This window comes from Gymnoscopelus microlampas, assembly GCF_963454915.1.
Source record: "Gymnoscopelus microlampas genome assembly, chromosome: 12".
NCBI lineage: Eukaryota > Metazoa > Chordata > Actinopteri > Myctophiformes > Myctophidae > Gymnoscopelus > Gymnoscopelus microlampas.
The window spans coordinates 19,060,258-19,087,881 of record NC_139949.1 but is presented as its reverse complement, the minus strand read 5'-3'; the positions used below and the strand labels follow the sequence as shown (position 1 = coordinate 19,087,881).

Genomic DNA, 27,624 nt, shown 5'->3' with positions numbered 1-27,624 from the left:
GGGGCATCCACTTTTAGTAGTAGAATGAGAATTTTCCCATGTTTGTTCTATAGATGGGTGGTACCAGATCGTTGTCGCTCCCTCTAGTATTGTGGCTATGGGTGTCACTTGCTTTGGAGAAGTTAGTCAGGTATGAGGTTATTGAGGGCGTTGAGGGCAGAGCCCCTTTGACTATCTTAAAAAGCTATCCCATTTTAATTGCTTAACCCTGTCTTCTACCCTGAGCCATCCCAGACTAGCAACATGTGTTGGAATTGGGTGGGTCATTGGCTTTAGGCCTAAGTAGTCGAATCAGTTTGTTTTGAAAACTTGGATAACAAAGAGGTGCAAGCATAGTCAAAGTGGGATTGAATGAGGGCTTCGGCAAGAGTCTTGAGAGCACTTTTGTTGACAAAAGAGGAAATTCTGCCAAAAAAATCTTGTTCACTACGATACGTTTTGAGCTTGAAGATCGTCTATTTTCTGTGCATGACACCGCCGTGTGAAACAAATTACCCCTAACCATCAACATCTGAGCCATGTCTTCAGTTCCATAGCACTACCATCAGAAATGGATAAAAATCCTCCTCCATGACATCAAGAAAGAAGATGCATAAACTCTCTGTAGAAATCTGAATCACTCTATTCCACAAACGTAGCTGCAATGTGATCCAACGACCACAGACCCCCAGGCAGTCACTCACATTCAGTCCAGAGGGAAATTCAAGGGTTATACAACAGAACACAGTACATTATGCTACATCTCACTCCACATGGAAGAGAATTGGTGGTGTGTGTGTGTGTGTGTGTGTGTGTGTGTGTGTGTGTGTGTGTGTGTGTGTGTGTGTGTGTGTGTGTGTGTGTGTGTGTGTGTGTGTGTGTGTGTGTGTGTGTGTGTGTGTGTGTGTGTGTGTGTGTGTGTGTGCGCGTGTGCGTGTGCGTGTGTGTGTGTGTGCATGTCTCTCATGTCTGTGACATAAGAGCAATGCCCCCGCGTCTCTCCAGGTCTTTCACTTTGTCCTCTCCCTCTGTCTTGACTCTCTGGAATTAAATCAATTTTTCCTCCATCTCTCCCCTCAGTCTTTGTCCGTCAGTACAATGTCATTCTTTCTTTCTTTCTCCCTCTCTCTCCTGTCTCTCTCAGAGCATAAAGTCCCTTTTTTCTCCACAATCTATCCCCTCTCTCTTTCTGTCAGTACAAAGTCACTCCCTCTCTGTCACCACTCTAAAAATATAAAGTCACTTTGTATTTTTTTTTCTCTATGGATATAAAGTCCAGGCTCATAGTGACTCAGTGTTTGTCGACAGCATGCAGTGTTGCCAGATTCTGCGAGAGAAATAAGCAACCAGGTTTTGAAAACAAGCCCAAAATTAGTGACTAACACATGAGCACTTTAAACCTATATGAATCGGCTATTTGAAAATAGACGATCTACAAGCTCACAACGCGTTGTGACACAGGTGGCTGATCTGTGTTGAAGATCAGCCATTTTCAAAAGAATGTTGTGGAAAAAAGCAAAAAATAATTAAACATTTTTGATACATTTTAACAACACACATCTGGTAAAGGGGGTCCCTGGCACAAAATGTTTTCAGATTGGGGTACGCGTGGGATTACATATTAATTTGGGAGCTCCCAAATAAGCAACTACACTTTAAAAGCCCAAAAAAACGCAAACCCGCAACTTCCAATATTTACAAGCGACTGTGCAGAAAAACAAGCCCAAAGCAGACATGGCAACACTGGCAGTGAACCCCCCAGTGAGTAACACCACCTCTGTCCGCCTGGAATATTGCTATATCTCTCCATCAATGTCTTTCCATCGGTTTAGCTGACTTTTTGTTTTTGAGTCCTTGTGGCCTCTATATCCTTGACTTCTAGTGTGTGTGTGTGTGTGTGTGTGTGTGTGTGTGTGTGTGTGTGTGTGTGTGTGTGTGTGTGTGTGTGTGTGTGTGTGTGTGTGTGTGTGTGTGTGTGTGTGTGTCTCAATGGTCCTACGAGATATCAGTTGTTTCAGCTACGGTGCGACAACTGGGGTTAGGCTGTTGGCTTGCGCAGTGTAGGAGAGGACTGTGATGCTGTGAGGGGAATGCTAGGCAGCCAAAAGGAAGCTAACACACATCCAACTTATAAGGCAAAGTAGCTGGTTAAATATATACACCGTTGGTTGGGAACCTCTGATCTAGTGTATTCTGCTTCTATCCTTAACAGACGGTGCTGGATGAGGTGAGGACGTACTCAATGAGGGTCGTGTAGAACTGGAACATACTTTTCTGAGGCATCCAGTGAGGAGAGCAGGCAGTCCACTCCACTCCTGCGTTCTCCAACCTGACTTTTTTTATAGTATTGGTGTAATGCTACTGTAAAGCGGCCTGCTCCCGCTTATACTGTACTTGTCTCACTTTATGCATTATTTATGCATTGAGATAAGATGCAATTTTGAAGTCTTAATTATGATATGGCATAGGTTACAGTGTATTTGTATGCAATTAATTCAGCTTATTAAGTCACCATGTCTCCATGTGATAACTTTGTTTGAAGTTTTGAAGATACAGAAATAAGAAACATTTGAATGCATACACTGTAAACTGCGGACCATGCTGCAAAAACAAACGCATCACAACGCTCCTTATCAGCAGTGTAGACTAGACTTTTTAAATATTTGAAAATGTACGAAAGGTTTTCAACATGGAGACGATTTTGACGATTAAGCAAAAATAATTGCGATTATCTCAAATAACAGCGCTTACACGATTATGTAATAATTGTGACAGGCCTAGTGTAGACACATGATGTCTGATGAGCAACTGTCCGAAAAACCTGCCTGCATTGATCAAAGTCATTGATATGCTCGGAGGCAAACATTCTAACTCTCTAATAATCATTCGGATCCTTGATTCCCTTCCCTAACAAAGCCATATTTCCCCCATGGTTTATACTGCAGCTGATCAATCAGCACAGCTACACTGGCAAGGCAGGCTGAACTGGCGCCACATGTGACCACTCTAACCAAGCACAATCTTGACATGTTCAGAGTTCAGTAAGATTTGATTAACCCATTAAGACCGGGAAAGCTGTCTGTCATTTTAGATTCTAACCACTTCAACCATTATCTTATACTTATTCAAAAATAGCAGATATACAAGATCTACAAGCTCATAGCGCGGCACAGAGCTTGTAGAGCTGCTATTTTTTTGAAAAATCATGAAAAATTGTGCAAGTCTTTGAATATATATATTTTTAAAGCAAACATTTGTAACTAAAATCTTTGCTTCTGGGGATTCTACAAATGTCTTCTAAATCCTAACAGTTTTTTGAAAAAACTTAAGTTGCTAGAATCAGTGATTCTCAAACCTTTTCATGTCAAGGGCCCCCAAAATGATATGTATTTTGCCGCGGACCCCCCCATCTCAAAATATGTTGTTCCAGGGACCCGCCAGAAGCAAAAATTTGAGTAAAAAAATGTTGCTTTAAAAAAGATATATATTCAAAGATTTGCAAAAATAGCAGATCTACAAGCTCATAGCGCGGCACTCGGTGCCGTGCTATGAGCTTGTATATCTGCTATTTTTGAATAGCCAAAGAATAAAATAATGGTTTAAGTGGTTACGCAGATGCGTTCCCGGTTTTAATAGGTTAAGGAACTCACCATGTCAAACATGTATGAAACCCAGCCGCCAAACACATCTGCTTTGATAGTGCGGTCGAATTCTCGGCTAAGGAGACACAGGAGAGTTAATATGGTCAGCAAAGGAACCAAAACACAGCGGGAAAACAGTGACAGCTCCCTCCCCATGTTGTCAAGAAAGTCTCAGAAGTACAGGTGTGGCGGTATATCAAAGGTTGTTTTAGATGTGGAGAAACAACTTTGTAAGGCAAAAGACAAAGTCATATTGTGTACTAATCTAACAATCTAACATTAGGCTGTTTTATTAAAGATTTGTATTGCCATTAAACAACGTGGATTCATGTTGTACTGCTCGGTAATGTGTTATATTAGAGCTTATTTGAGCAATAAGCACGGTTAAAATGCAGTTTTCTCATTGTCTTTGTGAATAAATAGGCTATGACATGGCAATTTTACATGTCCTCCCCACAACTGAATGATAAGATTAAGGTCAAAAATCAACAAAGTTGCCCTTTAATTATCAAAGCTGGTAAATGATATGCACAGTGTGTGAACTTTTCTCTTCATTCACTCAAACTTCTCTTCAGTTTTAAAGGCTAACTGCTATTATAATAATGCTTTTGAAAATAAGAGTGGGATAAAAGGCCTTGTTTTTCTATTCCCTTTGGGAACAGATGCTGGAAGGAATTACACAGCGATCTGCAACCACTGAAATAATATGGCAAACATACTGGATCCAAGCCCTTTAAAGTCTTTGAAGTCTATAAAGTCAGATCAAATTTGAAGGAAAAGCGTGGATTTTAAGAGAAAGGACAGTCGAGAGAGCCATACTGTACAGAGAAAGTGAGAGGTATACAGTAGATGGTCACAAAGGGCGTGCTTAGTGTGTACATACTGTATGTGTGCATACAACGTTTAAGTCATGTATGAATAACCTTTAACCCATTAAGACCGGGAACGCATCTGTGTCACTTTTACATTTATTTAGGCTATTCAAAAATAGCAGATATACAAGCTCATAGCGTACGAGCTTGTAGATCTGCTATTTTTGTAAAATCGCGACAAATTGTGCAAATCTTTGAATATATATATATTTTTTAAAGCGTTAGGATTTATAAAACATTTTTATAATCGGCCTCAGGTCTTAATGGGTTAAGAGGAGAGCACGCCCCCATGGGCCCCTCTGTTTTTGAACACGCAAACTCTTTTGATTGATAGGGTGAGCATGAGATGCGAGCGCCCCCCCCCCCCAAGCGATTTCCATGTGTCGTCCTACAGGACACGCTCAAAATATTGCGGAATGCTGCAGTGCCTTGCACCGTTGGACGCATATTTAAGTTTGCTGCATCTGTATTGATTTTTCACATACAACACTGTTCTTTTTTTACCGTCGCCAGAACTCTAGCGTATGAACCAAACTCAATTGACTGCAACTCAGTTCACCCTGCGTCAAATCGGTCTCTGTACTTCAACGCACCACTTCAGACACCAGCGGGCCCCACAAAACTGCTTCTCTTTGATTTCAGCACAATATGTCTCTCTGAAGGGGACCTTGTGGTTGTCTGGTGCTCTTTCAGAAGAATCTGCCGCTCAAAATGTATCGACTACAATACATATTTTAATTACAGCTCAGCCTATACTGTACAGTTTCTCAAACGCTTTCATGTCAAGGACCCCCACAGTGATGAAGGCCGCAGAAGCTCATTTGAAATGATTTTGTGCCAGGGACCCCCAGAAGAGAAGATCGGTGAAAAAAGAAAGAAAAATAAACTCTAAAAATGATTAAAAAAATCTTTCAAATTTTTCAAGATGAGTCTTCCAGCCTACTCCCACTCATAATGTATCTACATATTTTAATTACAGCCCAGCCTCTCTGTACAGTACAGCATTGTTTCTCAAACATTTTCATGTGAAGGATCCCCAAATTGATGTATTAGATCACGGAGCCCCATCTGAAAGTTCAAGAATTATTATTAATATTATCATCAAAATACAATACTTGATGATTTCGGCCATTTGAAAATAGCCAATCTACAAGCTCACAATGCGTCGCGATGCGACGCATTGTGAGCTTGTAGATCTGCTATTTTCAAAAGATTTTTTACACATTTTGAACTTGTGAAATTGGACATTCTGCATAATGAGTACCTTTACTTTTGGTACTTTAAGTATATTTTGATGCCAATACTTTTGTACTTTTACTTTTTACTTGTAACAGAGTATTTCTACACTGCAGTATTGATACTTTTACTTAAGTAAAACATTTTAGTACTTTTTCCGCCACTGCTCCATACTAAGAATGGTGTATCATGCTCCAGTGAAGCCTGCCGAGCAACTGTGAAGAAAATTGACAGAAGCCTGTACCAGACAGAGGGCAGAGTTCTATCAGCTCAGGGACAAAGTTGACGCGTTATCCTTCAAGCAGGAGGCCTTCGAAGACAACGATGACATGGTGCAGGACTTAACTGGCCCTCCATCCTACGCAAACCTAAAGGCGAGACCTGGGCTCACAGGTTTATATATATATTTGTTATCAATCCATCTATTAATTCACGAAACCTGTGTACCTACTGTATGTATGCATGTATGCCCGCATATACGATACATTTTAAATATAATATTATATATATATATATATATATATATATATATATTCGTTGCTGTCCGGCAGGAACCAGCCAACTCAATTTTTTTTTCCCGCTTTTGCATTTTTTCCATAAATCAGTTCTATTTATTCTTTATTCTTTATTAGGTAGGAAAAGTGTTAAAAAGTGCTTCTGACAAAAGCAGCTAACTCCATTGGATCCTCAAACTTTCTGCTAAACCAGCAAACTCCACCAAAGGGGGGTGGAGTTAGCTGGTTTTACTGACTCCAGGCTCCACCCCCTTTTGACCTCCAACCTCATTGTGAGCTTGGAGGTCCATTCAGCTGTTCTTATCAATGATGAACAAAACCTCCTAACTCCATTTTTTTTTTTTTTTTCATTTCCTGAAAAATGAACATTTTGGAGTTAGCTGGTTCCTGCCGGACAACAGAGATATATATATAGATAATATGAGCGTCTGTGTGCCTTGGGCATAACTCGGACGCCGCCCAACCAAACGGCCTCAAACTTGCAGTGTGAGCCTCGTATAACCTGGGAGGGTATACATTTTTTTTATCATCAGCCTTTTTTTCTCAATGAATTGAGTACGAAGGATCCCAATGGAAAAAAGCCAAGTGTTCATTGAGAGGCCTATAAGAACATAAGAGCCCTGTCCCCAATCGCAAACGTATTCAGAGTATATAAGCATCATGATACTGTTCAGAATCAGAATCAGAGCTTTATTGTCACATCACAGGTTTACAAAAGTAAAACAGTGGGTGAAATTCGTTTTCGTGCATAGTTCCCATCGTATTGTTATTTCCATAGAAAAAAAGAAAGGGAAGAAGGGGGGGGGCAAGCGGGAAAGGAGATCAATCAAAGAAAACAAACAAATTATCTACATATTCACATATAGTACCTGAGATAAGATATAAGGTATGTGAGCATAGCAGCAGATGCATACTGTGCATGATACACTATGGAGTTAAGGTGCTAGAAAAACACACAAAAAAGACAAAAGTCAGTGCGTTGTACATGGGATTAAGGTACAAAATGTCAGTGCGTGTCGACCACATAATCCACATAAGGTAGACTGGTACACTGGTATAATCCGCAAGTAGGTCCATGAGGAAGAGCGAGGAAAAAGTCCAAGTCACTTGTCCCTGGTATAATCCCCAGGTAGAGCAAAGGTCCTGCCTGACGACACCACCTGTCATCAGGCTGTTGAACTGTTAAGTAAAGGTATCAATATCTCCACAGGGAGTCATACTATTTGTGGCTAGTGGTGGTGGTGGGGGCATCACACAAAACTGCGGCTATCTGGAAAGTCTGTCACCTGGTGATGTGGTCCTAGCAGATGGAGGGTTCACCACAGGAGATGCTGTGGGCTTGTACGATGCTCATCTCAAAATAACTGCCTTCAGTAAAGGGAAACGGCAACTGCACCCAAGTGAACTTGAGACTATACGAGGGGACTAGCAGCTGTTCAGAGCCACGTTGAAAGGGTCATTGGTCTCGTGAGGAACAAGTACACCATCGTACAATGCACAATACCCATCTCTCTCTGCCAGACTGCACCTCCAGGAGAGCGTACATCTTACATCTACAAGATGGTCAGAGATTGCTGTGCTTTGTGCAACATTTAACCATCTGGTGTCCGCTCAAAATAGCACGAGTTTCAGAAACATTGTGTACCCAGCCAGTGTAACAAATAACAATCAATGAACTGTAGATAAATTGGATTGTTTGTTTTTATGCATGGAAGCTGCCCATTAATATCCTTTGCAATAAAAATAGGTGGCAGTGAAATGCATTGCTCTTAGTGAATTCATTGTTAACTAGAAAAAGTGCTCCTCAGAGCACAGGTCTCCACCAGGGCAGGTAGGTTATTGTGGGCCAACAATGTTGATGGAATATGCAGAATCGGACAGATCTGTCTTGATCACATGACTAGAGAGAATGTGTACCGATTTGCGTAAAATTTGGATACAATCTGAAGGAATAATATAAAGAAAAATGTTTTACATAAGTCAGCCTCCTGGTGGCACTATAAAAGGCAGATGTGAAAATGCAGGGCAAAGGTTTTTCCCTGGCCTCTAGGAAGTGCGCATACAAAATTTTAAGCAGATCGGTGCAGTTATAAGTAAATACACAAATTGGCCTGTTATAGCGCCACCATGAGGCTGATTTCAAAAAATTCAAGTGACATTTCTTCCTCGGCCTGGTGGGAATGTGCAAAAATATACCTCCTGGTAGCGCTATAACAGGCCGATCTGAAAAATTCGGGGCAGAGGTTCTGTTGTGGCATCCAGGGAGTGTGCCTGCACAGTTTCGCTACCATCGTCAGTGCCAGAGATGAGCTGTTCACAGACAGACACACGGACGGACGGACGGACGGACAGGGTTCAAAACATAGTCTCTGGCGGACACAATAAACCAGTAAGTCATAATAACTTAGTCTAGGTGCTACTGGAGGGTGTGCACATGCCCGCGCAGTAGCAGCCCGCACAATATGGACATGCCTCAATATTTGTGCCAAATATCTCAATAGCGATACAATATACCTATCATTTCATATTTCAAGTGTAACAACAGAGAGTTTAGTCTCATCTCTGCAACATGCATTTGAGATTGTACTTGATACATGAGCTTGTGGTTGGTCTTTATTCAGTGCCACTGTTCCATCCTCCCAGAATGATGGATCCTTGCAGCTTCTTTTAGTGAGGAAGCAGTCCCTGGTGTTGAAGCGGCATTTTATCTCCAATATGCCATCACCATTGCAAGTGCATACGGTCAGGTGACCGTATCCAATCCAGGGGAGTTCTTCTGGGTTGACGATGGACCCTGGTGCCTCATCCTGGAAGTCTTCATGCTGATCTTGCATCATGCAGTAGCTATAAAGTTTGCCCTTGCTATGTCCTCATTCATTTGACCCCATCTGACAAAAAATGGAATACAAACTTTATATTACAATGTGACTATGTCCGAGTGATTCTGTTCTGACTGCCTATCAACATCTACCAGAATGTGTTGGAGTCTGACGACAAAAATGTTTTTTTTTTAATCATAATAGTATGCTTATTCTATTTAATCTATTATCAACAGTGACATTATGATTTCTTCAGCGGACCCAATAGTCTCTATGAAAGTATTGTGGTCAGAGAGCAATACCTTCTGGTAAATGCTGATAGGCAGTCTGTGGCATGCAGACAATGTAAATTAATCCTGCTGTATGCATTATTGTCTAGCATGACCCTCTCTAGAGATGCACCGTAGGCCTACGCATAGCTTTCCTATTAAACTGTTCTATAATCTATGTACCTTGTTGCCTCAGTGGAGAACCGAGAAGCGCATGGGATAGAAAATCCTTTTGATCATGGATGCAGGTCTGTCTGCTCTGGCTGCTTCACAGAATACTGACGCAGGGACTCTTCTGGCCCTCTGATGAAACCATAGTCTAGCTTTAACCATCAAAAAGAACATTTTGGGGGGAGATCGTATGAAATTATTAATGCAGAGAGAATCTTTTTTCTTTTCTTTATTTGTTTTACAAAATGCAGGCCCAAATTGATGACAGTCCTTTTTGTGGTTGTTCTGATAAATCATCTCATTATTTTTTTCCTCACTCATTATATTTACAGTATATCACACATACTACATAAATGCAAGTTGGAACACTAGAAGTGAATTCTAGGTTAGTTAGCAAGTTATCTAGATTATAATGTAGTTCAAGAAGATGTAATGTTAGATGGTTATCTAATTGGCTAACCAAGAAAAAAAGAAAAACGCCAGACACTTACCCACACTGTGATCAAGAAGTAGTGGTAAGCTTCAGTGATCTCAAATGTCTTGAGGGACATGCCGCACATCCCAAAATAAGGAGAGGGATATGTGGATACGGTACATACAAATATTGGCAAACGCGTATTTAGAGTAAGTGGAGATAGCAATTCACTTGTAAGAAAATAAATGATCAGCCGATGATGACAGGAAGGAGATTAATGGGGTAATAAAAGCAGCATTAAAAATCATTGATTCAAAGATTTGGCCAGCATCTGTGATATTTATAACGCCTGCATCCTAAGGATGGGTCTGAAAATAATCATGCAGTGTCCCCTTTTATCCAGCCAATGCACATTTTGTCCCATTATGAAGGATTAAAACCAAACATACTCTTCTGTAACAGCACATATCCTGAGCCTCAGGCCCAATCCCTCATCATTAATTGAGGGCATGAACTTAACTTAATTGTGTCCCCTAGTGGGGTGTTTAATGCACCAGACACTTGTGTTTTATTTAATTTGTTGGGAGTATTTTTATGTTTTATGCCGATGTTTGTGTATTTTTGTCTCCACCGAGCACACACCAAGACAAATTCAAATAAATGTTTCATTGAAATGGTAATAAATTATTAAATCTTGAATCACAGCCCACACCATCAATGTTATTGAAATTGTAGCTTTTTGTCAGTGCAGACTTCATAGGATCAAGCCATATACAGTACTAGGTTTTGACCAAGTCTTTAATTGGTAAAACTTATTTTTCGTTTTTATTTCATTTTACATTTTGGACCCTGGGTTATATATTCAACAATACATTTTATTCATATTTGTCCCCTCAAAATTGGATTGTCTCCCATATAATGCGTCTATTATCTGTCTGTGTAAAATTATGAAAAATAATTGACCATTTTGTATTGGGAAGTGGGACAATACGCTCTCTTTCAAATATGGTAGAAGTTGTTGTTGTTAAGTTATATCATAGTGTTGTTAGCACCCACTCATCCCTTGTCCTCAGCTTATAGGCTACAGTAGCATTAATTAATCCTCAGTGCTGACAGGCATTCAGCCTTTACAATCTAATTGTTCCACGGAGACTGAGACTCAAAAATTATGCTCTTGAAGGGTGTTCATGAGCATGTTTCAGTGTGTGGGTTTGTCCCCCCCCCCCTCGACAGCCTTTTGCCTTTCTCATTCTTCCTGGGATACTCTTCGGTGCTTTCGCTTCAGGCTAGCCTTAAACAGCGTCGCACTCGCTTCAACAAGCACGTTCTGTTTGTGTGGGTGTGTTTATGAAAGGAAATTGCACATAATTTGGTAGAATGTTTATGAAAAGATAATATGCACTGACTAGATATTAATTCCATATGATTAGCTTTTACCACCCTGCAACTAAATTAGCCTTGCTTGGCCTTTAGCCATTTAAACCCTAGATACTTCGTTGTACTGTATGTGAAATTACAAAAATACCAATCTACAAGCTCACAATGCGTAGTGATGTGTTGTGTTTGTAGATCTGCTTTTTGCATTGTTACATTACATTGTTGGCAATTTTTGCAGTATGTTCGCCAATAGAGAGTATGCACATGCGTCACTTTTCCACCGGGACACTGTTGGAAATCACTCAACGGTCCTGCTTACCACCTGTTTCTAAATTGCACATAATGCAGGACGCAGCAGGACGTTGGGTTATTGAAAACGTGCGCTTCCAAACTCTGATACTTAGAAATATAATCACCTGTACAGAATTTATTGACAAAAAGTAGCTCATAAGCTATCTGCAAAAACTTTGCAGATAGAAAGAGGATAATTCAAGCTTTCCGTACAGCTGCCATGTTGGTGAGTTTAACATTGTTTAATACAATCAGATAGGACTTTTCTGTTTGGATGTATGGACTGTCAAGGCCAGAAAAATATTTTTTTGCCACTCGGTAGGCGTTCCCGCATAACCTCCGGGTACGATGATGTCACACGCATAGGCTCTATTATGACATGCCCAAAATGTAGGGAGGCTGACGTTCATGTGTTTAAGTTACTTTAGGAAGGTTATAGGCTAGCCCAGGATAGGTTTGATCAAGTTAAAGGAACAGCAATCACTGACTAACGGGTTAAACAAGCCACTTCAGGAAAAAAGAATAGATGTTTGGTGCTGGGAAAACCACTTCGCTCACATTTGATGGAAAGCATTTTCTCTCTAATGTGGGGTCTAATGACCTTTTGGTGGCACACCCCATTTGCCGTCTACTCCAGCCCCACAAATTAACCACACTGCAACAGGGCGTTTAAAAGCCTGTTCTAAACCCAGGCTGGAGTGGCACCCCCCCTCCCCTCCCTGCTGACCCCTATCATCAGCACCCAATCCATCAGACAGGTGCCACGTTGAAATGGTGCTCTATGTTGTACAGAACACCCACACACACTCCATTCAGAACATGTGCATTCAGTCGCGCACACAGAGGCATGAACACAAACACAAGGAGTCTGCGCCCACACTTTGGCGCGTACAATACACATGCAAGTCCACATAGGCACTCACACAAGACTCTCACACACACACACACACACACACACACACACACACACACACACACACACACACACACACACACACACACACACACACACACACACACACACACACACACACACACACACACACACACACACACACACACACAGAGAGAACATATTCAGGAGTGGCAGTTTTAAAAACCCATTTTCCCCTTGGTTAAGCAAGCAGCACCAACACTCGACTAATGGAAAACTCTGCTCCTAAATGAGGTCGGAGAAATTCTATCTTACACACTAGTTGCTGTGAATTCTAATAAAGCGGCCTTTACAAGTCCTGTAGGCCACAGCATCACAGAGCGTACATTCTCAACAGTACTGAACCGTTAGGAGCAAATTCAAATCTTCCTTAATAAAGGTCTATGTAGGATCTGAATTCACCTGTGCACACGTCTGTGTAGTTTTATTAAGTACTGTTCACACACTTTTTTCTTCTTTTTTTACTGTAACATTACATCTGCTCAAGGCTTAACGACTTGAACCCGAGCATCCCTATTCTGGGCATGTAATAATGCATAACATTTGGGGAAAATATGTGAATATTAGCTGAAATTGCAGATCTACAAACTCTCAACGTCGCAGCGCTCTGCGCGTTGGGAGCTTGTAGATCCGCAATTTTCGCTTTAGAGATTTTATGTACTGTAGAGGGAGAAAGGAGGGGATTTAGCACATTTACAGTATGCAGACCTTGTCATAGAACTATGAGCTCAAATATACAGGGTTTAAGTGGGTCAAAATGTGTGTTTATACAAGGCTCCTAGTAGGTATATAACGTCTATCTTTTCATGTGTGTAGTGGTGGTGCGCGTGTAAACGTAAGGCAAGTTTTGCGTTTGTTCATGGCATCTGTAAACCCGCTTCTATGGAAACTTGAGGGTAACAACAGCAGGTGAAAAGTTTACTCTAGCACATTCACACAAACCCTTGCTAAGGCTTTGATTCTGTGTATCCAGCATCCAGTACACAGAACAAACAGCAAATACATAATTATATATGCATAGGCAGGAACGTAGAGCAGCAACAAAGTCATGCACCCTATGCACTTGTTGTGCAAGTTCTGCTCAAAGTACAAAGTATGTGTAAGTAAGATATGAGAGCCAAAGAAAAGACACATTTTACCTCTGGGTATGTTGAGGCTACACTACTTTCAAGCTACAAGCTCACACTATTCAGCACTGCAATTATGACACACTAGGACATAACACATTCCTTTGAAATTATAAATCCATGCCGAGTTAAAATTCACTCATCTAATTCCCATGACCTTGCAAAATTCAAACAGTATTTGTAGTGAAAGAGTGTCGGCTCCCCTGAAAGAAACATGAGCTCCCCAGAAGTCCTCATTTGAGAAATTTAGGGGAAACTTTAAAATATAGTGATTTTTGGTGCCACTGGTTTTATCTCTCTGAATAAATGCATACATTCCCGTATATTTAGGGTTCCTCAAATAAAGAATAGGTTATAGTAAAGCGCTTGTCACTGTGCATGTTTATTTGTGCGTGCTAATTTCCGATAATTTGTCTCTAATAAACACATGTTGTCTACTGCTGCTGTGGCCATCCATCTGTGTGCATTCAACTCAACGCACGTCACACGCTGCACGTTGTCTTTGAACATGTTCTGGTGTTTACGGCTGTGGGCTGTGGGCACTGTATGGCATTGGTTCCCAAAGTGGGGTCCGGGGACCCCCAGGGGTCCTTGGGGGGGTTCCAGGGGGTCCCCAGCAAAATGTGTTAATGTAGCATCACAGTCATTTTAACCTTTTATACTTAAGCTATTCAAAAATAGCAGATATACAAGCTCATAGCGCGGCACCGAGTGCCGCGCTATGAGCTTGTAGATCTGCTATTTTTGAACATGATCGTGAACATTTGTGCAAATCTCTGAATATATATATTTTTAAAGCGGACATTTGTAACTCAAATCTTTGCTTTTGGGGGGTCCCTGGAACAAAATATTTTGAGATGGGGGTCCGCGGCCAAATACATATCATTTTGGGGGACCTTGACATGAAAAAGTTTGAGAACCACTGCTGTATGGCATGCAACCTAGTAGGTCTGATCTGTTTAACAAAGTAGCGTAATGCAAGCCTGTCCACTGTGCGTTGGCATTTGTTCTTGAGCGATAAAAAAAAAAAGATGACACAGCGGTAAAATTCCCTCCCACTACCATGGATATAGTGGTTTGAATCCTTAAGGGATCATGCCTCTGGCTTTACACGTAGGCAGCTGCATTATGTGTAATTATGAATTATTATAATACTTGACCTTATGACTCATTATAATAGGCTTTATAATATGTTATGATTACATTATGAGTACGTATGATCACTTATACCTGCAATTATACAGTGTTAAACAGATTATTACACCGCATTTATACTTGACCTTATGAGTCATTATATAATGTGTTATCAAGAACGAGCGACCCCCTCCCCCGTCCATTGAGTTCAATGGACAGGTGGCGCCATCTTGTGAGGTTTACAGTTATTACTTTCAATGGTGTGACGCCACGTTCTCTTTCTATATAATGTGTCATGATTATTGTCATAAAGCATGATGAGTACTTGTGAGTTCGTATAACTACAATTATACCGTGTTATAAGCAGATCATAAGGCATTATAAAGTATGCTTATAATGCATTTATAGACATGGGATGCATAGCAAGTGCTACCCAAAAAAACACATACAATACAGTAAGTCAAAATGTAAATAACAAAGAAGGACTTATTTCCATTGTGGTCCTCTTGATGTACAGAATGGCATGGCAACCTTGACATTAGATGTTACAATACAGTTGGCATTGTTTTTAAATGAATCTAGCTAGAGGTCAAATTCTCTAAAGGCAGTTTCTTCCAGAGGTCTATGCGGTCTTCCACTCTAAATATATGGCAGTGCACTTCCCTACCAAGTACAGTTGTATCTAGACACTCACACATTAGCTATAATGGATCTGGCGTTATAGTAAGTGCCTGAAGACCCCATTGCTCCCCTGTGTTCAAACATAACTGCAATGCCAGTCTTTCTTTACCAAGTACGTTCCAGGCGGGAGCAACCGAACACAAAAGCAACAACAATTACTTGTAACCGCGCACTTTACACAAAGCCATCTCATAGGCATCTTAGGAATTGCCTTGCCTTTGTTCATGAGAGTGAACTAAGCTGATATGAATTCAGGTTAGGACAGCCAAGAAGGGATAGGAAATTGGCAAAATGGTCCAATGTTGTTTAATAACGGTAAATCACTTTTATGTTATTGTTTTGAAAGGTGCTATGTGCAGCAAATAAAAGCCTTACTTACTGTACTTCTTTACTGAATTCCTCACAAGATCACGAGAACAAAACACCCTGAGTAGCCAATTTATTTAAGGCATATCATCCCTCAGACAGAATGGGCCTGCAACTACAAACAGCGAGTCATGCAGCTGTGGGTTTTGCTATATAAAGAATGTGAGATGGCCCTTTTAGGGATTCAGTTACTATTCCGATGGCAGCAAAGCAAGTGCCCTGAGCAACTTGTGGTTGAGCGTGTCGTGTTAAACGCGGCACCAGAGCCAGGCGCAGTAGCTTTCAGTGTCCGAGAAACGGCCAGTCTCCTGGGCGTTTCATGTATTACAAAGGCTTTGGGTTTCAGCGGACAGTACAGCCAAAACAAATGTGTTAACAGTGTGCTGATGGGAAACATAGGGGCATTGCCACAAACTGTGCCAGATAACAAGCTCACTACTAACAGGTAAATGACTGAACAACCCACCCTGTAGAATTTCTAAGGTTTTGGAAAGAACAACTTTTTATACTTTGCATAATGCATGCTCTGGCTGATTCTGGCTGATTCTGGCTGATCGGGAACCGGTGGATCACGTTGTCACGCTCATGTCACTATGACATATGCCATAACAATATAAGGAGTTCCCAAAGCAGCTACGCCCAAATAGGGAGTGTGTTGTCTAACCTCGATGTGTCGTCATGGCGCACCAGGCGCAACCAAATCAGTCAGCTCCATATGTGGGCACAAAAACGGTCATGCCCATATATGGGCGATGATTTAAAATTGGCTGAAGCGGACTTTGCCACGTTCTTCACGGCGACTCGCTCGCCTGAGCTCGCTCGGCGGTGCCTCTCGTGGCTCAAGTCTGCTTGAGACGGAGCGCCGTCTGAAGCGAGTGTTCCGCACCGGCGGGGCGAGTGGTCCGCCGCCGGGGGGCGAGCGTTCCGCTCAAGCAGGGCGAATGGTCCACTCAAAAAAATGTGAGCGAGCGTAATCGGGCACGAGCATTCCGGTACAGTATATATAACATGAAGATGAGGAAATAAACAACCAAACAATGATAATAATGAAAAACTAGTGAATAACGCTCGCTCTCTCTCTCTCTCACTCTGTAATAGAATCCCCTTCTCTCCCTCTCTCTCTCTCTCTGATGAAACCCTTCTATTTTATCTCTACTCTCTCATAGAAACCTCTCTCTCACACGCACACGCACACACACACACACACACACACACACACACACACACACACACACACACACACACACACACACACACACACACACACACACACACACACGAAGGCTTAATGTAGATTACCGCTGGAGTCTCCAGAGAGGATGGAATGGGTGCCGAGACCCCTCGTTACAGATGTAGCCGATGTGAAAGAAAGTGAATTAATGGCCCTGAGGTGGAGAGAGAAGGAAAGAAAGAAAGAGTACTGATCCTTTCTCTTTCTCCCCGCTCTCTTTTCCTCACGCAACACTCACTCTCGCATGCTCTCTCTCTCTCATGCGCATCGTCACTGCCTTTCTCCAATGATTAGACATCATCACTTTCTCAACCCCCCAACCACCCCACCCCCCCATTCCCTCACCTCACCTCTCCCACTCAGCCTCTTCTCTTCTCTCCTTCAGTCAGTCCACCCCTGCCCTCTTTTCTCCCCTTCCTTTCTCCCTAGCGTACATGTCCTTTACCCCCTTCCACCGTCACTCCCCTCCTTTCCTCTCTCCATGATGTATGTCCTTACCCCCTACCACCTTATCCCATTAAGACCTGAGGCCAAGTCTAAGAATGTTTTCTAAATCGCGATTTTTCAAAAATAGCAGATCTACAAGCTCATAGCGCGGCACTCGGTGCCGCGCTATGAGCTTGTATATCTGCTATTTTTGGATAGCCAAAGAAATCTAAAGTGACACAGATGCGTTCCAGGTCTTAAAGGGTTATTCTCCTCATTTCCTCTCTCCCTGACGTATGTCCTTACCCCATTTCACCTCACTCTCCTCTCTCATTGACATACGTCCCTTACCCCCGTTACACATTCTCTCTCCTCCTTGCCAAACGAGAGGCAGAACGGCAGTACCAATGAGCCATAGTAGCCACTGATCGTGCAGGAAAGGAGTCTTCAGGCGGACACGCGAGGATCCATTGAACTACACATTCAGAGTTAAATTAATAGTCTGGATTGTACTGTGTAGCTTAGTTTTTGGCGGGGCCAGCCATAGACCAGTATAACAAATGAACGTGTGACTGACATGAATTATAAACAGCGTTGGTCGGCCCGGTTAGCCTAGTAAAAGGACTAGCCAGTCGCCGAGCAGTTGTCTGTCCCTCCAGGCTACATACAGTATGATGATTTTGTCTAGCCTCTGTTGGCCTGACAACTGTCCCTCCAGGCTATGGGATGTAGTGAGCAGAGCAGAGCACAAGTTGCGGTCTGGCTGACACGAGGGCTCACAGGCGGGATAGAAGAAGTGCAGACAGCCAGTGTCTGGGGTGATTCTAGAACTTACCATGATCGCCCTGTGGCGTAAGGAGCGTCGCAGCCAATTCCGTTGAGCATTTGTCACGAAAACAAAAGACGCTGTCACTAACCACAGTTCTGACCCAGTCTTGTTTTAACCCATTACGACCGGGAACGCATCTGTGTACAATCGTGAACATTTTGTGCAAATCTTTGAATATAGAGATTTTTAAAGCAAACTTTTGTAACACAAATCTTTGCTTCTGGGCAATTCTACAAAATGTCTTCTAAATCCTAACAGTTTTTTGGAAAAAACGTATGTTGCTATAATCAGTGGTTCTCTTTTTTTCATGTCAAGGACCCCCAAAATTATATGTATTTGGCCGCGGACCCCCATCTCAAAATATTTTGTTCCAGGGACCCCTAGAAGAAAAGATTTGAGTTAAAAATGTTTATAAATATTCAAAGATTTGCACGTATTTTCCAAGATTTTCCCCCCAAAAATAGCAGATCTACAAGCTCATAGCACGGCGCTCGGTGCCACGCTATGAGCTTGTAGATCTGCTATTTTTGAATAGCCCAAAGAAATCTAAAAATCACACCCTGTGTGAAGGTAGCGGCACCTTTGATACATTTTGTCATCGATATGTGTTTATAATGTGTTTATAGCCATGTGTCACGTGAAGCTTGACCAATCACTTTTGCTGACACGGACAAAGTCAGGTATAGAGCGGCTAGCGGCGCTAAAAATCACACCCAGTGTGAAGAGAGTGGTGCCTTTGAAAGTGTAACTGGTTGCATCCTTGTGTTGCAATCAGCAACAATATGTTGTCACGTGACACGTGACAACATATTGCCATGTGTCACGTGAAGCTTGACCAATCATACGGACGGACGGACATACAGACACACGGACAAAGTCAAATGTAGGAGTGGTTGGCACCAGTCAAAAATGACACACAGATGCGTTCCCGGTCTTAATGGGTTAATCTATTTCACCCCCCCCAACCCACCCCACATACGGAATATGTATACTGTAAAAATGAAAAGGACAGCCACCAGCACTACCCCCCCATCTCTCTCTCTCTCTCCCTCCCTCCCTCTCCCTCCCTCTCTCTCTCTCTCTCTCTCTCTCTCTCTCTCTCATATGAGTCTTATTCAATCTCCATCTCCACCCTCTTTTCTCTGGTTTGACACCAATAAGTTGGAAGGCAGCTGCAGGGGACACAACTGATATACACCCCACACACTCACACACTATGCAGATAGTAGACACACATAGTAAGCATGTAAGCACCTACTGTAGACTACACACGCACGCGCTAACACAAATGTTGGGAGAGTTAAGACTTAAAAATGGCATTCTTAAATAAGTATAACTTTAGTGTGCTTATTGTGTAATAATGTCACTGCTGTGTGCCCACATGCCATGACTATTAATGATGGCGTAAGCTGTAATCACCTTGTGCGATCGTACACAATTAATTATGCAGCATTGTCATGCAGCAGACGATCAGTCCCAGTGGCACACAAGGTTTTGGATTTGGTGGCATTATTCACTGTGCCTTCTAGAGGCTGGGTGGGACCTCAAATCCTGCCAGGAAAAAGCACATTAACGGAGCGGTATTAATCCATTCAATCCGGGTACGCATCTGTGTCACTTTAGATCTCTTTTGGCTATTCAAAAATAGCAGATCTACAAGCTCATAGCGCGGCGAGTGCCGCGCTATGAGCTTGTAGATCTGCTATTTTTTTTTTAAATCGTGACGACAAATCTTTGCTTCTGGAGGACCCTGGAACTAAATATTTTTAAAAATGTTCGCTTTAAATATATATATATATATATATATATATATATATATATATATATATATATATATATATCTTTCAAAGATTCAAAGATTTGCAAAATAAATCACGATTTTTCAAAAAGGAATAGCAGATCTATAAGCTATGAGCTTGTATATCTGCAATTTTTTTAGTAGCCAAAGAAATTCTTTCTGAGATTCTTTCCCGGTCTTAATGGGTTAACTCAGCTTTTTAAAAACACTTAGGCTAATCCCTCCCATTTTGTGAGGTGTTTCTGCATGTAATTAATTCTGTGGGTATACCAAGAGCGCTGTAAAATGAGTGCTCTCAATCCATTTGAATTTTTCTTTGACCCTGCAAGACCCAGATGCAAAAAAAGTTCAATTTCTTTTCACCTTGCATATGTTGTAGGAAGCATCTAATGAATAAATAAATACATAAATAAATAAATAAATAAATAAGACATTCACCATACAAATAAATATTCTGTGACTACTTGAAAAGGTAAGAAAATCCCCCCCAAAAAATTGCTAAAAGTAATGTTGTAATATTACAATATATTGTAATATTAACCTATTGACATGGTTCAATCTACAGTGTGGTCTGCCAATGTGTGTCCAACAAATCTTTATTATCTATTATTGCCGACAGTTGTATATCACAAGATGGCCAAACAGCTGTCTCACAACAACCTTCACAACAGACAAGCCTCTTCAAACGCACGGCCATGTGACACTTCCATCAGCATTCAGCGAAAACCTTTTCAACCGGTATACGGAAAACTCTCATCATAAAGCATTCTGGATTAGAGCATCCTCAGCTCAATGCCCAACATGTAAAAGTAAAATGTTACTACAAAATGTTACTAAAGGACAATTACAGTGCAGGAAAGCGCTGAAGAGAAACAAAGAGCTTCTCTAAACTTCCAATGCATGCTAACAACAACCAAAGCTCATGAATAGCACAGACCGTCACCCCCTTATCTGCCACGCAGCCTTGCTCTGACCGCCCGACTGCCAGGCAGGTAGACTGGCACGAAATGCCTGCTTATTTAACCTATTTAGACCGGGAAAGAATCTGTGTCATTTTTATATTTCTTTGGCTATTCAAAAATAGCAGATGCATACAAGCTCATAGCACGGCTCACTATGAGCTTGTAGATCTGCTATTTTTGAAAGATATTGAAAATATGTGCAAGTCTTTGAATAAAATATTTTGTTCCAGGGACCCCCAGAAGCAAAGATTTGAGTTACAAGTGTTCGCTTTCAAAATATATATATTCAAAGATTTGCACAAATGTTTGAGATTTTTCAAAAATAGCAGATCTACAAGCTCAATCATAGCGCGGCACTCGTTCCCGGATTGAATGGGTTAAACATTTAATGAAATTAGAAGCGAGGCAAAGCTGCAGTGTTTCTCATCACGTCAAAGCCAGTTATGCATGCTGCCTGGAACGCATGTTTTATTCAAGTCCATGTTTCTCAATAACATTGCATTGTTGTCTTTTACGTTTGTTGTTTTTTTCACAGCCTGTTTTAAGTTGTTCGATAACACTGGCCCCCTGGGACAGGGCCTTAGAATGGAAATGGTGCTTTTGAAAAACATGGTCTGAGGAAGAGTACTGTTCCTGTGTCAAATAAGGTTTTCTTTCTTCCATGTTTGATACTTGAAAAATATACCATACAGCCCAAATGTCCTGTTACAAAATATATAAGAAAAAAGTATTTTGACAACAAATTATTGTATTATAATTTAGGGTAATACGTAAATGTATTACATTAGGTCTGTCTTTTTCGATATTTTATTGCTATTATTTGTTTATTTCTCTGTTATATTTGTGGTGCAGTATAGCAAGTGATTTGAAGTGATGTGTTTTGCTGGTTTGTATTCATAAAGATAAATATATATCGAAAAAAAAAGACTTGAACACCCACACGCACCGAGGACTCTCTCGCATCAGGTTCTGAATCAGAGACGATTATACTGAAGGCTGAATAGAGTCGGGCAGGGCAGATGTCCTGCGGGGGTGAGGCCTACAACACCTTTAAGCTGCAAACCTTCATAGATTTAAAAGATCAAAAGTTACACACAAAAAAAGAAGCGCCGGCTTGAGGAACCGTTAGAGATTGCTTCCCCGCTGCTTCATCATCCACACGGCCGGAAGATGCTCAACCGAAGATGCTCGGAGACTCAACCTACTCAGAATGAGGCTGAATTTAACGCGCTGAATGTATCCGCCGTGGGAAAGAGGTGCGCGAGAGGAGTGATCACGACGCTTGAGTGACTGCCTCTGCATTTGTTTAACTACCATCCCCAGCAACCTGGAAGTTTGGATGGAACCATGCAGGGGGTGAGGTGGGATTGGGAGGGGAGGGGTACATTCTGTTCATCCATTTACCTCCATATGGCTCTATGCTTGGCATTGCGCTACACAGTTCTTCCTCTTGTTAGAGGCATCTGGGATGGGAGAGGAGCCATCTGAACCTAGCCAGCCACATTACCAACACATGTAAACAAATTTGTGCAGCTCCACACAATGAGGGAGAAAATTCCTATTTTTATTCTTTCTTTTTTTGTGAACATTTTTAAAATATTCGCCGCACGGACGCCAGGAAAATACGACCACGGCTAATTGAATTTCTGCCCGCCTCTCTTGCCTCTTTCTGCTCCATCCCACTGCCCTATCCGCGTGACTTATTTGTGGCTTTTTTGGGTGAGGATTGACGTGTTGCCAAGATACCTTGGCAGGAATGTTTAGGGATGGAGGACAGGAAACCATTAACCCATTAAGACCGGGAACGCATCATGTGCCATTTTTCGACTTCTTTGGGATATTCAAAAATAGCAGATATACAAGCTTTGTAAGTTTGGGTTAGGGTTATCTGCTATTTTTGAATAATCTTGAAAATTGGTGCAAATCTTTGAATATTATAAGCAAAATAATTTAACTCAAATCTTTGCTTCTGGGGGTCCCTGGAACAAAATATTTTGAGATGGGGGTCCAAATACATATTTGGACGTACAAAAATACATTTTGGGGGTCCTTGACATGAAAAAGTTTGGGGACCACTGACATAGAAACATATTTTTTTTCAGAAAACTGGTAGGATTTAGAAGACATTTGTAGAATCCCCAGAAGCAAAGATTTAAGCAAAAAATATAAATTCAAAGATTTGCAGAACTTTTTCACAATGTTTCAGAAAATAGCCAAAGACATCTAAAAATGACAGAGGTGTGTTCCCGGATTGAATGGGTTAAGACAGATATAAGCAATCAATCAGATGAGGATTGTTTGTACTTCCCACAGCCAAGTGTGTATGCATGGTCATTCAAAGGAAATGATGATACCCGCTACAAATTAGAGGCATGACAAAGGAATTCATCAGAGCTAGAAATGACATGGCCTCGGTAATGTCTCCGTCAATAACAATAAATCAGACGTGGGGTGGGCATGACAAGGCACCGGGGAGGAATTAAGCAACTAGCTCTCGCTCTCCATGGTTTTTATCTGCTAATAATTGGCTGTTTGTTTTGGCATGACTTTGAGCAAGCAGTGAGGAAGCAGTTGGAGAGTGATGGAATCAGAGAGAAAACATAAGACAAGTGAATAATGAGTAAAGGAAGGGAAGATGATAGGTGGGAAGTGTGCAAGTTATTTTTAATGTGGTGTGTGTGTTGGGGGGGGGGGGGGGGGGGGTATGGTAGGTGATATAAAATATTAAATTAAGGCAATTGTAACCATGTCCATTTTATGCAACACACTGGATTAACTGGTTGGTTATTGGTTGTCAATCAGTCGATTGATTGATTGTTTGTTTGATTGATTTGTAAAAATGTATAAATTAATAAAACATAATTAATTATAATGCTGAAAGAGCTGGCTAATAGAACTAATGAAAAATGGGGTGGCCATGTTCTTGAAACTTCCTCAACTGTGTTGTATGCCTTCATTTATTGGACAGGCTTTTTCATAATTGTTCATATAAAACTTGATACTTTTTTATACTTGGTTTAAGGATACTGTGATAATGCTCGGCCACCTCAATATACATTTAAAAACATGTGTTAATCACATGAATACACTGAAGGATTCAGCATGTTAACGTCACCATTGTGCAGACAGCTCTGGCTGCAAAACACAAACAGAGAATGTAGATTTATCACAAAACCACAAAGTATCTGTTTCCGACTTTCTGCCTGAATAAGTTTAAAATTAGCTTTGAACCGAGATTCTTTTACTCTCTCTCTTCACTTTTAGTTGAGAGTTTATGTGACTTATGTGTGCCTGTGTGACTTGTGCGACTGTCAAGAAGTTTCTTCAAAACTGAGAAATACATAAATTTCACATTCATGAGGGAATGCATTGCGATAATGCTTAAGAAAAGCATAGCATCAGCTCCCGGATGGCAGATAAGGTAGACTAGTGCTGACAATGCTTGACTAAAACACACATCCTCTCTCTCTCTCTCTCTCTCTCTCTCTCTCTCTCTCTCTCTCTCTCTCTCTCTCTCTCTCTCTCTCTCTTTTGCCTTACCATGCTGTCACACTCTCCCCCTCTCTCTCTATCCCCCCTTACCATGCTGTCAAGCTCGCTTGCTCACTCGCTCTCTCTCTCTCTCTCTCTCTCTCTCTCTCTCTCTCTCTCCCTCTCTCTCTCTCTCTCTCTCTCTCTCCTTACCATGCTGTCATAGATTGACTTTAGGTGGGAGATGCTGACTTAACAAGCTCAAATAATACCACGCACACACACACGGGCATGCACACCCTCGCACAGGTGTGTACACACATACTGCTAACTAGGCCTATAACCTATACCATCCTCATAATCAATCCATGGCTAAGGACTATTACCAAGTGAGCGGCATATAACAAAATCGCAAAAAAAGTAAAAGAAAAGTCTACAGCTCCATCCAACTCCACTGTCTATGACTCGACACCATGATGTAACACACAACACAGGCTCTCATTCAGCAGCCATTCAAGACAGAGAGGAATATCATGTAGTTTACTAATCTGTATCAAAGCTGTGAATTAGAATCTGGTGATATATGCCCTGGTTTAAATTACCGACCACCTATTAATAATTGGCCGTGACATGAAGATATTAGGGCTGTGACAGCCAGGGCCATTTCTGTCCTAACCTTAGCCTGGCCTCAATTACAAGCCGCATTATCACTCATTAACTTCAATCAAGTCCTCCCCGGTGGAAGGAGAGTATTTATTTTTGGTCAAGGAGTGCAGCCGTCATATCACAACATCTATTCGAGCACGAAGGCGTTGTGTCACCGTGCCAGCTTTCCATCAGTCATTGTTTTAAATTACAATCACCTCTGAAAAAGCTGTCTATCTAATTGCCTACTCCAAACGCTGTGCTGCTCTAAATGACCATGGGTCTTCAACAGGCAGTCTGAGACCCCAAGGGAGTCCTCAGAGTTACTACAGGGGTGCCGCCAAATCTTTGTGTGATAGGAACTTGAACCCAAGCATCCTGAAAAATAGTAGACCATGTGCAGAGCCAAAGGTCAAGTGTGCTAGTGTTGAGAGGTAAAGTGGTTGAATATCTGAAAAAACACATGAACTTGAATCCACCATCATATTAATAGAAAAGATAACAAAAAAACAAAAAAACAATGCAAAATGGAATGCATGTGCTACCTAAAAAACAACTTAATGCTTCCCAAGGTTAATATGAGCATCAAAGCAATATTTTAATTACTTCTTTATTAGCACATGCATTCCATAGGGCTGGACCCTAACTCTATGGCTGAACCGCACATGGACAAATCACCAACTTGTCCCTATTGAGTGAAAGATGAGCTATTTCTAAAATTAAAAAAACATATTTATGGTGTTTTAAATTTTACATTTCAGTTATAGAGGGGCAATTATAATGTATTACTGGTTATAAGGCCTATTAGCCAGGGATAATTTTAACAGTTTGCAAAACAAGCACAGAAAGTACAGTTTAATACAAATTCTGCTGCTAAAAATGAGGGAATGAATTCAAGAAAGCGCTATGGCTTGTTTCCATTGGAGTCCATGTGCATTCAATTTCAATTCATTGAATACATTGGTACAACGTTGGTGGGGGCGGGGGGGGGGTCCACGGCCAAATATGGATCAATTTGGGGGTCCTTGACATAATAAAGTTAGAGAAACACTGCTATAGGCTGCTATATATGCCCTATGACTATGAGCAGTGCGTTGAACCGTGACACGTACGGCACTCATTGTAACCTTCGCCAATGTCACAGTGACAGCAGTGTGCTGGTGGTGTGTGTGTGTGTGTGTGTGTGTGTGTGTGTGTGTGTGTGTGGAAACAGCATGTTGCTGTCTTGGTGGTCACCAGTAGTGGAAGAAGTACTCCCACTTTTACTTGAGTAAAAGTATCAATGGTATGGTAGTGGAGTAAAAAGTACAATATTTGCCTCTGAGATGTAGTGGAGTAGAAGTGAAAGTACTGACATTTGGAAATACTCCAGGAAAGTAAAAAAAAATAACTCAAAATTGTACTTAAGTACAGTACCTAAGTATATTTACTTTCCACCACTGGACTATTTTGAGTCGCAGGGTTCGCCGTGCGCGTACGTATTGGGTTACAAAGATCAGAGAGAGAGCGAGAGAGAGAGAGAGAGAGAGAGGGAGAGGGAGAGAGAGAGAGAGAGAGCTCTTCCTTTTCAGAGAGAGTGTGAGAGAGAGAGAGGGAGAAGGAGCTCTTCCTTATCAGAGAGAGAGAGAGAGCTCTCCCGTACCAGAGAGAGAGAAAGAGAAAGAGAGAGCGCGCGAGCTCTTCCTTATCAGAGAGAGAGAGAGAGAGAGAGAGAGAGAGAGAGAGAGAGAGAAAGAGAAAGAGAGAGTGCGCGAGCTCTTCCTTATCAGAACAACAACAATAACCAAAGCCAGTTGAAGTGATTATTACCTCCTGCGCACCTCGTCCACATACGGGGTTATGTAGGGGTCTTCACGGTGGAACTCGTCAATGTCAGGCATTTCAGGCAGTTCTGCTGGTGGACAATCCTCAGCCATTTTATCTGACGCTTGTGTTGAAGCACGAGAGAGGAAAAGTTATATGAACTAAGTTGTTTCACAGTTTCATACAGGCACACAACACGACTTCAGCTGAACTTAAACTACCCGAGTACTGCGCGTGGTGGAGCGAGGGGGCGTCAACTGTTTTATGAACACATGTGTATGCTTGTACCCGGTCCCCGCCCCCCTCCCAGTGGTGGAAAGTAACTGAGTACATTTACTCAAGTACTCTGTACTCAAGTACAGTTTTGAGGTACTTTTACTTTACTGGAGTGTTTCCAATTGTCTGTACTTTTACTCAGAAACAAATCATGTACTTTTTTCACTCCACTACAATTATTTGAAAACTTTAGTATTACCTTGTAGATTTTGATTATTAGGCTATTACAAAACACATTAACCATTCAGCCCTATGCATATTTCGGCCATTTGAAAATAGCAGATCTACAAGCTCACAATTGTGAGCTTGTAGATCGGCTTTTGCTTTTTTCGGCTATTAAATATATTGTTTATACA

At 41.5% G+C, this 27,624-nt stretch overlaps 1 protein-coding gene across 1 annotated transcript in view; it reads right to left on the bottom strand.

The window, feature by feature from the left end:
* Positions 1-27,210, bottom strand: part of gbe1a (glucan (1,4-alpha-), branching enzyme 1a) — a 158,866-nt gene extending 131,656 nt beyond the window's left edge. The window contains exon 1 of the mRNA XM_084074745.1: positions 26,999-27,210. Within this exon, the coding sequence (XP_083930871.1) occupies positions 26,999-27,105 (107 nt within the window). The 5' untranslated portion in view covers positions 27,106-27,210. The remainder of the gene's footprint in view (positions 1-26,998) is intronic.
* Between the last annotated feature and the right edge of the window lie 414 nt (positions 27,211-27,624).